The 12521-nt window shown below is 44.5% G+C and overlaps 1 protein-coding gene across 50 annotated transcripts in view; it reads left to right on the forward strand.

The window, feature by feature from the left end:
• The window catches only part of Epb41l3 (erythrocyte membrane protein band 4.1 like 3), a 214345-nt gene extending 202441 nt beyond the window's left edge, over nucleotides 1–11904 (forward strand). For 11 of the 50 annotated variants that reach the window (XM_006523618.4, XM_030249474.1, XM_006523611.4 and 8 more), the window contains exons 18-27: nucleotides 2946–3020; nucleotides 3378–3476; nucleotides 4474–5193; nucleotides 5798–5920; nucleotides 6452–6829; nucleotides 7815–7946; nucleotides 8626–8724; nucleotides 9170–9250; nucleotides 9525–9641; nucleotides 10764–11904. In XM_006523618.4, coding sequence (XP_006523681.1) covers nucleotides 2946–3020; nucleotides 3378–3476; nucleotides 4474–5193; nucleotides 5798–5920; nucleotides 6452–6829; nucleotides 7815–7946; nucleotides 8626–8724; nucleotides 9170–9250; nucleotides 9525–9635 — 1818 coding nt within the window. In that variant the 3' untranslated portion in view covers nucleotides 9636–9641; nucleotides 10764–11904. The remainder of the gene's footprint in view (nucleotides 1–2945; nucleotides 3021–3377; nucleotides 3477–4473; nucleotides 5194–5797; nucleotides 5921–6451; nucleotides 6830–7814; nucleotides 7947–8625; nucleotides 8725–9169; nucleotides 9251–9524; nucleotides 9642–10763) is intronic. The other 39 variants (XM_030249482.1, XM_017317239.2, XM_030249485.1 and 36 more) reach the window with 7 other exon arrangements.
• Nucleotides 11905–12521: the final 617 nt, after the last annotated feature.

The following is a 12521-nucleotide window of genomic DNA, read 5'->3' on the forward strand; positions in this document are numbered from 1 at the left end:
TTATCTTCTTTTTAATCTATAGTGATTGAATGCTAATTGTTATTTCTGTAAGATGCTACCATTCATGAACAATTTGGAAAATCCTGAAGTTAACTGTCTAGTGAGCTAATAATGAGGATTATTGACTAATAGTGACTATGCAGTGACTGGTAATGATTATTCTGAGAATATCATGAGTTCGCTCTATGTTAAGTTGGACTTTGATTGCCAATGATTCCAAGTTTCAAACATCTGAGTGAAGGAACAGCAGAGAAATAGCAGGCGTGCCCCCAAAGCAGTGGCTACAACCAAGTCCCCATTAACATTAGCATACAGATCAGTTAACATCAAAGAGGCATGTGATCGGCAGCACAGGGCACAAACAGTCCCCAAAGTGGCCCCGTTCATGCCACATAGGCTAAGCACATCTTAGAGTTGTACTCTTTAGCGCTTTCTTGGATACCCAGATTTTCCAAATCCCAATTAAAAGAGCAGTGTTAATACCTGTGCAGTACCAGTATTGTTGTCTTTGGCCTGCACTTCCTGTATGATATGGTGAGCCCAGTACGTGTAGTGAGCCTAATATCTCAGCTTTGAGATTGACACTGATGGGTTGATTCCCATTATTTGCAGCTTATATGTTTTCAAATGCATCTACTCTCTCACATTTACTAGTAGGAAACCTTACAAATCCAGAGATGAGTGTTACGAATTTTGGACTTGGCATCCAAGTACATTGCAGAGTAATTTGTCCATAACTCAATAAAATGGCTGTCATGTGCACGTGACTGTATTCTGCGCTGTAATGGAGACACCTGTGTCCAGGCTTCACCTTCATCACAAGCATGTCACTTCGTTAGTAGGGACAATGGTGTCACTTCATTAGTAGGGACAATGGTTGGGTTCCAATGTTAGCTGTTTCTGTTATTGACACACGGTTCTAAATGTGACTTGTTGAGGTTTCCAATATAACAGGCACATATTTTTAAAATTGGGGTTTTGTTGGTTTATTTTTTTAAGCGAGGAGGTTTCCTGAAAAGTGCTGTTTAGGTGCCAGACTTTGAATCCCAAGCTTTTATCTTGGGATAACATGTATCTCAGTGATTATAATTAGAGGTCTAACATTTTTTCTGGAAGAGCACCTATAATTTGAACTTATCTCCCTCACTTCTGCATGAAAAGAGACGCCGTGAGTGAAAAGTGTCTTTGAATCTGTCTATAATAACTGGAGTAAGAGTCCATGTTATCTTTTGCAATGTCTTCCTCCAGAATTGCAACAGGATAGGGAATAGTTTTCTCCTGAGAAAATTGGTTATTCACCTCTCTTGAGAGAGGATTGTCTGAGAACAGTATGTCCTGCAGAATGTTCTAGATATTCCCTTACAACCTCCTATAGGCAAGCAATTCAACCTAGTCCTTACTAAATGACTAGTAGACAAACTAATAGTCGCTTTATTAGTACTGGCTTAGGTCGGGAGGTAAACCGTGTATGGAATTGAATTCAAAATGTATCCCACTATACTAGCTGTTTCTGTTAGTGACACATGGTTCTGAATGTGGGCTAAACTATAGTTTCATAAAAGTAAATTGCTTATGATGATACCGTTTGTTGGAAGAATTCCATTCTTCTAGAAATTTGGAACTTTGCCTGATTAGTTTTAGGTTAATTTTTAAAATATTCTTTCTATCCCTACTGTATGGAGTTGTAAACTGTGCAGAGACTGGCCTGGTAGTTATGAGATTACCATATGAATTAGGTCTGTTTAAGGCAAACGGAAGTAACTAACAAAGGGGCCACATTGTAAAACTCAAGGGCTGGTTCCTACTTCAAAGGATGAGGTAGTTTCTTGATTGTATAGATTAAAGAAAACTAGGGTGTGATTTAAAATTTCCAGATCATCTGAAATTAACTTTAAAATCATTTATTCACCATATTATAGATGTTCAAATAAAGTCTGACTCTTACTTGCTTGGAAGCCAGCAAAGACATCTTTCCAGAAATAACCAAGTTTATTCAAGTGAATGGTTCAAGTAATAGTCATGGAATGACTATTACTGCAGTTATTATAAATACAGGTTAAAAGACACTTTTCACTCACAACATCTTTTTTCAAGCAGAAGTGAGGAAGAGAACAAAAAGCAAACAAAAAAACCAAAAACCTCTGTCCAGAAGCAGCTTAAGGGACAACGGGCTTGCGTGGCTTATCCAGTTCCCAGTCCATCACTGAAGGGAGTCAGGGTGGGCATAAAGCAGGAACTCAGAGCAGAGACCATAGAGGAAGCTTCGTGATGGTTCACCCACAGTCTCATGCTTAGCCATCTTTCTTATGCATCCCAGAACCATCTGCCCAGGGCATGACACCATCCACACAATTAACAATCAAGACAGTCCCCCACAGACATGCCTGCAAGCCAGTCTGATCTCAGGAGAAATTTACCAGCTGCCAGTTTTTCCTTCTCACATGACTCCAGTTTTATCAAGTTGACAGTTAAAGCTACCCAGGACAAGTGGCTAACCGTGTGGGCATTTTCTTCACTACCAAGCAACATGTGGGTGAGGAAGAAAGGATATGGTTGCTACTGATGAGAAGCAGAAGAAAGCATTTTTCCCTAACATACTCTTAGAAATATTCTCTTCACATTTCCTTTCAGTGCTGTGAGGGCCATGAGAGAGACCCTTAGAAATGCCAAGAAACCCTTCCCATCACTTTTGTGTGTTCTGTGTCTGCAGAAATATAAAAATGTTGGAGTTGTGTGAGCATCCATTTCAGAAAATAGCATTGCCCTCTGGATAGGATTATTGAAACTTGAAATGGTTCTCGGTCATTTTTTCAAACTTGTAATTCTTCAAGGAGGACATGAATGATATGAATGTGTGTGAGATACAGCATGCATGGCTTCCTAACTTATCCTTTTGGAACATGTCTACTTTCCCTTCCTCAACCCAATCCCATTTATTCAAACAGACCAAAGAAGAGAGAGAGATTTCTGAGAAAGTTGTATTTTTACAGCAAGGAAGCTCGCCATTCCTTGAGTCTCAGGTAAAAGGCAAAAAACATGTGGTATTTGCATAAAGTATCACTCTCCAGCATTATCGAGGTGCCTCGGTTTTTTTGTTTTGTTTTGTTTTTGTTTTTTTACATCTTTAGTTTTCCTTGTTTGAAACTAACTCGGGTATGTTAATTTGCTTGGACTTTGGGGAAGGGAGTTTATGTTAGTGGTCGTTTACGTACTGCCCATGACTTCTACCTGATAAAAGTTACCATTGAAGCTTCAGTTCTGCTTGTGATAATCTTAACCTCCGCGCTGTCTGGCTGTTTGCATCTGTACACTGCTACTGCCATAAATGGCCTTGACTGATTCTGAACACTCTGACCTTATATTGGTTTTCTTACTAGCCAAGTGTGACTGAGAAAACACAGGAGGGAGTCTCCGCTGATTCTGTCGCTACTACTCATCAGATAATTTTCCAGAAAACTGTCCCATCAACCCTAGAGGTTATTTTTTTCCCCATTCATTTCCTTTCGCCATTCACTCCCAACGCCAGCATGTAGATAAACCTATAATTATTTTTGCTTAGCAGAAGCACGTATCTAGATTCAATTTCTCAGGCTACAGTCAGTACAAAAGAAAGCACCTGAGTTTAAGGCCTAAAACACAAGGCTCAGCTGTGCTAAGGTGGTTGCTCTTCCTTCTTTAACCTGGCGGGCTGCCTAGCTGTTAGTCCATCTTATTACCCTGTCAGCTTTACCTGTAGGTCAGGGTTTCTTGCCTTTCTTCTCCCTAGTTGGAACTAATGCTAAAGAAAGTTGGAGAAAAATTACTGAGACATGGAACCATAGTTATAATTAAGATTGGAGCACTCTGCAAGCCACTAAGTCTTATCTATAGAAGGATCTGGTCAGTAGTCTCACATCTGGGGAAATTCCACTCCGCCACCTTGAATACAGGTGCATTCAATGTGCATCGATGCCGCGGCTACTCATGAGATGCTATCCCTAGATAAGGGTTTGCACATGTGGACAGTGGTGTTTACAGAAACTTGGAGAACACCAGCAACTTCCTTGTGAAAGTGCCAGTCTGGGGAGCACCGTAGAACAGCAGCAAGCAAGGAAACGTGTCTTTTGTGCATATGTATGCATGTAAGGCTAGACAGCTCAGTGATGCCATCCAGCCTCAAGACTAAAAAGCAACCAGATGCCAAACATGGGGTAGATAGGTTTCTTATAAAATCCATTGGCAAAATATGTTCCTATTTAAAGGAACTTGAAGTGCTGCCCCACAGAACATATCCTGGTTGAAATTAGTACATTTTTAGATGAGCGAAGACTGTGGCCACAATCCTTAGATGACAGCAGCGGCCCTTGGCTTCCATCCTATCCCATGCCTGAGTTTAGTTTATGCCCTGATTTTTTTTTTTTTTGTAAAGAATTCTTATTTTAGAAACCAGGTACCATGGGCTTTTCTAATTTAGCTTTTATATTTCGAATATAGGGCACAGAGGATTGGGTTATTGTAGACAAAATACCCACTGAGGTAGTTGATGGTGATTCGAAAAAGATTGTGACTTACAAGGTGGTGACCGTGAGCAGTAAAACTGGTGAGATCCCAGCCGACTTGCTCAAGTCTGGTATGATGGACATGCATGGCTTCGACGACTTGACCAGAGAAATGCAGCTGAAAGAAGAGAACAAGCAGAAGATATACACGCTAGGGAAATCCTACGACACTGTCTCTGGAAGAATCGTCACCATGACCGGGAAAGCTAAAGACGGGGAGAAAGGACCGCAGCTCTCCACGCTGGAAGGCCTACAGAAGATGGAGAGAGGCGCCTCAGAGGCCGTGAGGGTGGGTCCCCTGCTGGTGGAATACGAGGTCCTGGAAGCCCTGACGGATGAGAAATCCAGAAGAGCTCCCGAGGTCCAGACCCCAAAGCGGAGACTGTCAGAGTCCCTAGCGCCCATCAAGGAAGCTGAATCTCGTCGGCAAAGCCCTGAGGAAGATGACACCCAGAAGGCTCCAAAGCTGGGAGATTATGCACCTGCCCATCCCCAGTTCAGCAAAACCCAGCAGGAGCCGGAGTGCAAGGTCCTCAAGGTGGGGCCCTTTGGCCCACGCAGGAAGAGCCTGTCTGAGTGGCGGTACTCCCACGAGCCGGCTTTTACGGTCGCTACTGCTCACTACGTCACCGAATCATCGGCATCCCAAGTGGTGGTAACCAGTGGCTCTCATTCGGTCACCGCTTAAGAGTCCAGCATGACAGTTTTTGAAGCGGCGCCTTTCCACCCTGAACCTTTTCCGTTTTTCTTGCCCTTGGCTTTTTATTAAGAGCCGCAAGCCCGGCCCAGCTTTTATTTTGTTTGGGTTTTTTTTTTTTTTTTTTTTTTTTTTTTTTTTTTTTTTTTTTTTTTTTGTTGGTTTGGTTTGGTTTGGGTTTTTCCATGATTAAATCAATATTGCAGTCCAAAGTCAGCATTAAAACACTCTCCCATTTTATTTCCAGCTGCACATTCCCAAGGTGTGATGACGCGCTTCTGTGGCTTGCAATGATGAGGGGAAATGACCTGCTTAGATCGGCGCCACCCTAACCCTAATAACTCTCTGCTTTAGCACCCGAGGGCTCCTGGTTGCCTAGTTCGCTACATTATTATGCCCCCCCCCCCCCGCCCTTTTTCTTTTCTGTTTCCAAGCGCTGCTCCTGGATTCCTTCCTTCCTGCTCCCTTTCCTCTGCCTCCAGTTTTGTCTAACAAGCTGCGAATGAATGCTGTGTCTGAGCTGTCTCTCTCGTGCTTGACTCTCCTCTCTTTGTTCACTCAGACCAAACAGTCTTCTGGGGAGAAGCTGATGGATGGCTCGGAGATCCTCAGTCTGTTAGAGTCTGCGCGGAAACCCACAGAGTTCATAGGAGGGGTTTCGTCTACTACCCAGAGCTGGGTGCAGGTGGCCGTTGGCTCCCATCCTTGGTGTTTCTGAATGTAGCCATTTGCTTTGCTTTGTGAGTTTGCGGCAGGTTGTGTGTGTGTGTGTGTGTGTGTGTGTGTGTGTGTGTGTGTTGCATGCAAGTAGGCTTGTCTTCCTGCATCTCAAAGGTGTCCTCGGTGGTTGTCCTTTGGCTGCTCCATGCGTTGATCATGTGCCATCCACTCCACTTCAAGATGAGCATTCTACTTTTAGAAACATTTTGTCTTCATCTGTTGGGTCTGAGTACCCTGCAAAGCTTCCTCTCTTTTTCTACTTGTGTATTTTACTACCATTTGTCCAAAAGGAAGCTATGCAGGACCCAATGTGTGTGTGTCAGACAGGCACACCTCAAAGCTGGTGGGAGAAAGGAAAGTTAGTTTTTATTTCCATCGGTGTTTGGGCATATGAGCTCTTGATGCTGGCTGCGGACATCCTAGTGCGACAGCTTTGGGGGTTTTGTTTGTTTTATTTTATGAAAGATCACCCAGAGCCTGTACTCTTCCCTTACAGAAACTGGAAACAAAGACTGAGCCTGTAGAAGCAGAGGTGGAATCCACGCCACACCCTCAGCCCCTCAGCACGGAGAAGGTGTTGCAGGAAACGATACTGGTAGAGGAGAGGCATGTGATGAGTGTGCACGCCAGCGGGGATGCCTCGCACACAGCCAGGGATGAAGTTGATGCTGCAGAATCCACACCCACAGATCGCCGCCACACTGGGAAAGGGAAGGAGGGCTCTTCTGTGACAGAAGCAGCCAAGGAACAGAGAGGCGAGGAGGTTGACCAGTCTGCTCCCGAGCAGGAACAGCCAGCCACTGTCTCCCATGAGGAGGAGCAGGCGTCGACCATCCGCACTTCTGAGGGTTTGGAACAAAAATCTCATTTTGAGGTAAGTGGTAGTTCCTCCCCTCCTGGGATGCCCTGAGATTCAGGGCGGAGTTAAACGTGGAGCTGGATTTAATTCTGTGTCTCTTTGCGTGCACGGGCCTTTTGGTTTTCCTCTCTGATCTTCCCCTTTTGCGTGGCAGTTCAGGGACTCCATGCTTGTTTCCAGATTTGGGGTCACATAGAAGGTAGTAAGCACTGATGCGCAATCCCAGGATGTGGTTTCTGTCATTGAAATTATAACTGAAGAGAAAAACATGGGAGACCAATGATGACACACTGGAAATTTTAAGGGCCACAAAGATGGCTCAGTGGCTAACAGAGCTTGTCACACGAGCCTGAGGACTCCAGGTAGTCCCTGGTCCCTGGGACTCACAGCGCAAGGAAAGAACCACTTTCTGAGAGTTGTCCTCTGACCTCTACACACACACACATCACACGTATACATGCACATACATGCATACACACGCACACATACATACATATACAGACAAATATACATATATACACTTATAATAATAGATTTTAAAAGGAAGACCTGACATTCATTTCTGATCTATTACTGACTTTTCCAGGAGGACCAGAAAGCTCTCCTCCAGCTCAGAGAGCTTTATTATTTACCCTTTTACTGAGATTCTCCAAACATTGGTGGGTGGCAACTGATGCTATAATACTTGCCTCGTCGTCCTTGGTTGCTAATTTAACTTACATAGAGGTTTAAGGATGTTAGCGTTTATATATGAGATTGGGCAGAAGGAAGAGGTTAGTCTTTAATTTCCTTTCACACGTTTCCATGGCCTTGAGCAATCTACATTAACAACTCTGTAATTCGAAGAGGCCTTTATTGTGTGCCCCGATCCCCCCCATCTCACCCCCTCACTTAGTAAGGACACCTTTGTCAAGAACAAAAGGACCAAGAAGAGCAAGAAACTGAGATGGTGTGAGCACAGCTCCATAACCCCTCCTCCTCTTGCTTCCCACTGATGCAGTCATCCACCGTGAGGGTAGAAAGCACGAGTGTGGGCAGTATTTCTCCAGGAGGAGCAAAGCTAGAGATCTCTACCAAGGAGGTGCCCGTAGTCCACACGGAAACGAAAACCATCACGTACGAGTCATCTCAGGTAAGATGGTCTGTGAGAGCCTGGCGCACTTCACGGCTTGGTGCATTCAAGCGGAACGCGTGACCCAGTATCTGTAGGAGTGGTTGGAGGATCCTGCATCCACACCACATCTTAAAGAACAGTGCAATACAACTGACCTGAGTGTACAGCTATGGATGCGAAAGAGGGCTCACACACACACACACTCACACACACACACATACACACTTACACACAGCTCACATTTATTAAGTCTCAGTTTGTTAACCCTCGTTGCCTGGAGCTTTGCCTAGAGTTCGCTCCTCGCAAACTGAACTGTTCAAGGACGGTAGAGAGCGAGTCTTCCTTCACAGAAGTGTGCTCTACCGGTGGGTGCTACAATCCCTTACCTAGAGTAATATAACATTTCCTTTTAACCTTTGACCATCCTCGGCACAGTTTCAATAATCTCATAGATGGCTTGCACAACCTTGCACAATATAAATGCTAAGCTGGTGGTTATTACACTCTACTCTTTGTCAGATATCTGGACACGTTAATCTACTTACAAATGGATATTGAGTATTTCCCATCTGTGTTGATGGAGTCCTAGATGGGAGGGCTGTGTTCACTCACTGCAGTACATTAAAGAATGGACCAGTCCTATGGAGAGGAAATGTAACCGTGCCCATGTGCTTTGTGTGTTCCTGTCCCTGCTTAGGTCGATCCTGGGGCAGATCTGGAGCCAGGTGTGCTAATGAGTGCCCAGACGATCACGTCTGAAACCACTAGTACTACCACCACCACACACATCACCAAAGTAAGTGGGGGAGACAATCCGCGGGATTTCCTGACAGGTGGTGAAAGTCATCGCTCATCAGAGCCGTGGACAGACTGGGCTGCATAAGGAATTCATTAGTTGCCTCTCAGATGCCAAGATAGCTTTATTAAAAGTGAACTTCAAAACGTGTATTTAGCATGCGCCTGTCACCTGCTATGCTAGTTTCTGTTGAGGGTTCCTTCTGGTGTCCTTGATGCTCAGTGCAGTGGTGGGCATAGAGTGGATCTCATAGAAACCTTGGGATCTACCGAACCCAAGGAGCTCAACCATACCTTCACTTGTGAAGTTAACGTGCTAAACGTCTGGGATGGACTGCTATTTTAGTTCTGTTAAGATTGAATGACAAACAGCTAGGCTTCTCACCACCACCATGTCCGCCACCGCCCCAGCTGAGAACTCAACCAAGCTCTTCTCTTTCCTTTAGACTGTGAAAGGAGGCATTTCGGAGACGAGGATTGAGAAGCGAATAGTCATCACAGGGGACGCTGACATTGACCATGACCAGGTAGTATGCGTGAGGATGGTAACCACTCTGTCCGAGGAGTAAATGTGACCGCGCTGGCCTTTCGGTTCCCAGTGCTAATCTTCCTGGTCCAGCACGTATTCTGCAATACGTTTCCGAGTTAACTTTCAGCATATGCCTTTGAATCCTCCCATAATCGTTGTGCCTCGGTGTTAACTGTGGGGGTAGATTTAGCTCGTAAGTCTACATCTTGCTACTGCTCATGCATGTCCCACCTCCTTTTTGTTTTCGCCCTTCTGTGATTTCCCGGGGATAGGCGCTGGCTCAGGCAATTAAAGAGGCCAAAGAGCAGCACCCAGACATGTCAGTGACCAAAGTAGTAGTCCATAAAGAGACAGAAATCACACCAGAGGACGGAGAGGATTGACCACAGGTAAGAGGTGGAACGGATCCTCCAGGCTTTGCCTCTGTGGCATGTAGCATGGGGCACTTCCCTCCCATCCTTTGCCTGATCCGCCCTCTCCTCCGTTCCCTCACTGGCACATGTGGGGCTGGCTAGCAAGAAGATGGAGAACTGGTTTGTGGGTTCTCCTGGGTTGCCTCCCACAAAGAGGTTCTATTCTTCAGGGTTGCTTTAGCGCCCACGCCAGTGAGAGGAAGAGGGAGAGAAGGCTCCTTGCTTGCACGACCTCGCTGCTGCTGCTGCTGCCTCCACCTGGACTTTGCCACCTTCTCATTACCCAAATTTGAAATGTCAGATTTGACTCGACTCGCCACGTGGCCTAATATTCTTAGGACAAGCTGAATGTGTGTTTCAACTCGTAGCGGTAGAGGAATTAGCCGTACCCCTTTCCTTGCTTTCGATAACACAGCATCGTCCCTTGGAAGCGCACTCACCCTTCCAAGATAAACGTCTGTGCTTCAGATTGTTTGGTTTGGTTCGGAACTGAGCACTAACTTCCTTTTTTGAATGTCTTATATCTCCTATACTGCGCCGGGGCGGTGGGGGGAGGGGGGAGGCAAAACTGCAGACCTTGTGGTCCTGTTTCCTTCCTGAAAGTGCATGCCTTGCCAATCTGTGTGGTCGGCATCATGAGCAAAGTCTACCCTCTGTGTGCACAGCTTTGCCCTGTGTACCCACCTGCCATGCAAGGACTCAGGTGGCTGTGAGCATCCTTGGGTGGGCCGTGAATGCTGCAAGTGCCGCTGTAGCAGCTTGCTCCTTACTTCCAGAGTGATCATTGAAAAGGATTTGTCCAGAGTCATCTCTCGGGTTTAACATTTCGATTATTGAATAGTATCTCTTTAAAACCAAGAAAATAAATGCTAAACCCACACAGACTTAAATTAATACGATTCTTGAAAGGGAATGGGAGGAAGATTGTTTCACCCCACACACACCCTGCAGTGGGCGTGGGTGATGCAATTTTCGGCCGCAGTGTGTTGGTTTCCTGTCAGAATGAGCGCTCGAGCTTCCGAGGTACTTTTTTTGTGTGTGACCACTCAGATGTTTTCCAATGAGAAAGTAACGAATTTTTTTTTCCTCTTCCCACAGGAATAACTCAACCTGCACATGAACCCAGTCATGTGAACTGTTAGGAAAACCGGAGCCTACATGGAATTCCCTCTTCTAACCCAACTGACTTCTATCCGTCCGTGGAAAATTCTGATCCGGGAGAGCCGACCTTGACCATTGGATGAAAGACCCTGGCAGAGAGATCTTCCCCGAATAAAGCAATCCAAATCAGCATCACTAAACCGATACTGCATGAAGCAACGATTAAAAAAGAAAATCACAAAAACAGTAAAACTTTTAATTTTCACCAAAATGTCTCCTTTTTCAACTCTCCCTGCACGTTCATAACCAACAATGTAAACTGTGATCTCAAGTAACCCATCGACAGCTCATGCCTTTCATAGTTTATTATTAAAGTCTCAACTGGACTACAGTTTCATAGGTGACAAATTCTCTGTTTACAGTAAACGGTAACCACCCTATAATGCTATCAGCCGTCTAGGTCCGGTGTGTCAGATTTACCCCAGATTAGATGTGCCAATAACCAACCTTATTCAGTAAACCACTTGAATCTTGTCCTTGTCTAATCTGGTTTTGTTCTCCTCAACCACAAGCAGTAACACTCTCTGACCCTCTAGAACTATTTAACGCTTACAATCTTGCTTTATGTCTCTCCTTTGTTATAACGTAGCACTGGTTTTAGCTTACACTGAGGTAATTTCTTCCTCCTCACTTGCTCTGGTCTCCATTCAAATCCAGAAAGATTCCCGAAATTACCTAAGCAAACTCTCAATATGTAAATGAATCATTGTTTGGGGAAAAATATGTATTTTTTGGTTAACAATATTATGAAAATTCACTCCAGGGAATTTTCTACTTACTTTTGCTTTCTGTTTTTTTTTTTTTTCCTTTTTCCTTGTATTCTTTTCATTGATTTTTTTTCTTCTTTTACTTGAACAAAATAAGGTGTTTTATTTACAAATCTGGTCCATATTTACAATCTAGTTCAGAGCCAAGCCTTAAATTGTACAGAATTTCCACTGTAATTAAAATATTTAGTGTTTAGTTATAAATAGCCTCCAGAAAGATATATTCTCCACTACACTGTCAACTGTGTCACAGCCCGTCGTGAATGATGTCACCGCATCTCGAAATAAAACTGGCAAATGCATTGAAAAGCTCTCGTCTTCCATGTGAAGTGATTGCTCTTTTGTGTGGTCTAGTATCCAGGGTTCACGTGTGCATCTGCCCTTAGTCCCAGCACTTGGGAGACAGAGGCAGGTGAATTTCTGAGTTCAAAGCCAGCATGGTCTACAGAGTGAGTTCCAGGACAGCCAGGGCTACACAGAGAAACCCTGTCTCCAAAAACAAAACAAAACAAGGGCCTCATCTGGCTGAAATATGGAACGATCCTGTACTCAGGGTTAGAGATTCACACATTCACTTCATGGTGTACAGACCTTTGATGGGTTGGGGATGATAGCAAAATACATTTATATAAATATTCAGTTAACCTACAATGGCTTCAGAGGGTCATAAGGCACTCTCATTTTCAGTTTTTGAGAAGAGGGGATTTGTGTTTCTGAATTATTTTAGTCTAGACAAGCACCGCTCTTTGAGATGTCGGCTCCACAGCTGAATAAATTAGCTGGTGTTGCCAAGGCTGGTGTGACCTCACCCAGCTGCTCTGTCAAATTCCTCACATAGTAGAGATGAAAGCCAAGATACAAAGTAATGCCTGCCTTTATTGACATCTTCATGCCCATGATTTGCCATGAGTTCTGATGTTAAAAATGA

This window comes from Mus musculus, chromosome 17, assembly GCF_000001635.26.
Source record: "Mus musculus strain C57BL/6J chromosome 17, GRCm38.p6 C57BL/6J".
Classification (NCBI taxonomy): domain Eukaryota; kingdom Metazoa; phylum Chordata; class Mammalia; order Rodentia; family Muridae; genus Mus; species Mus musculus.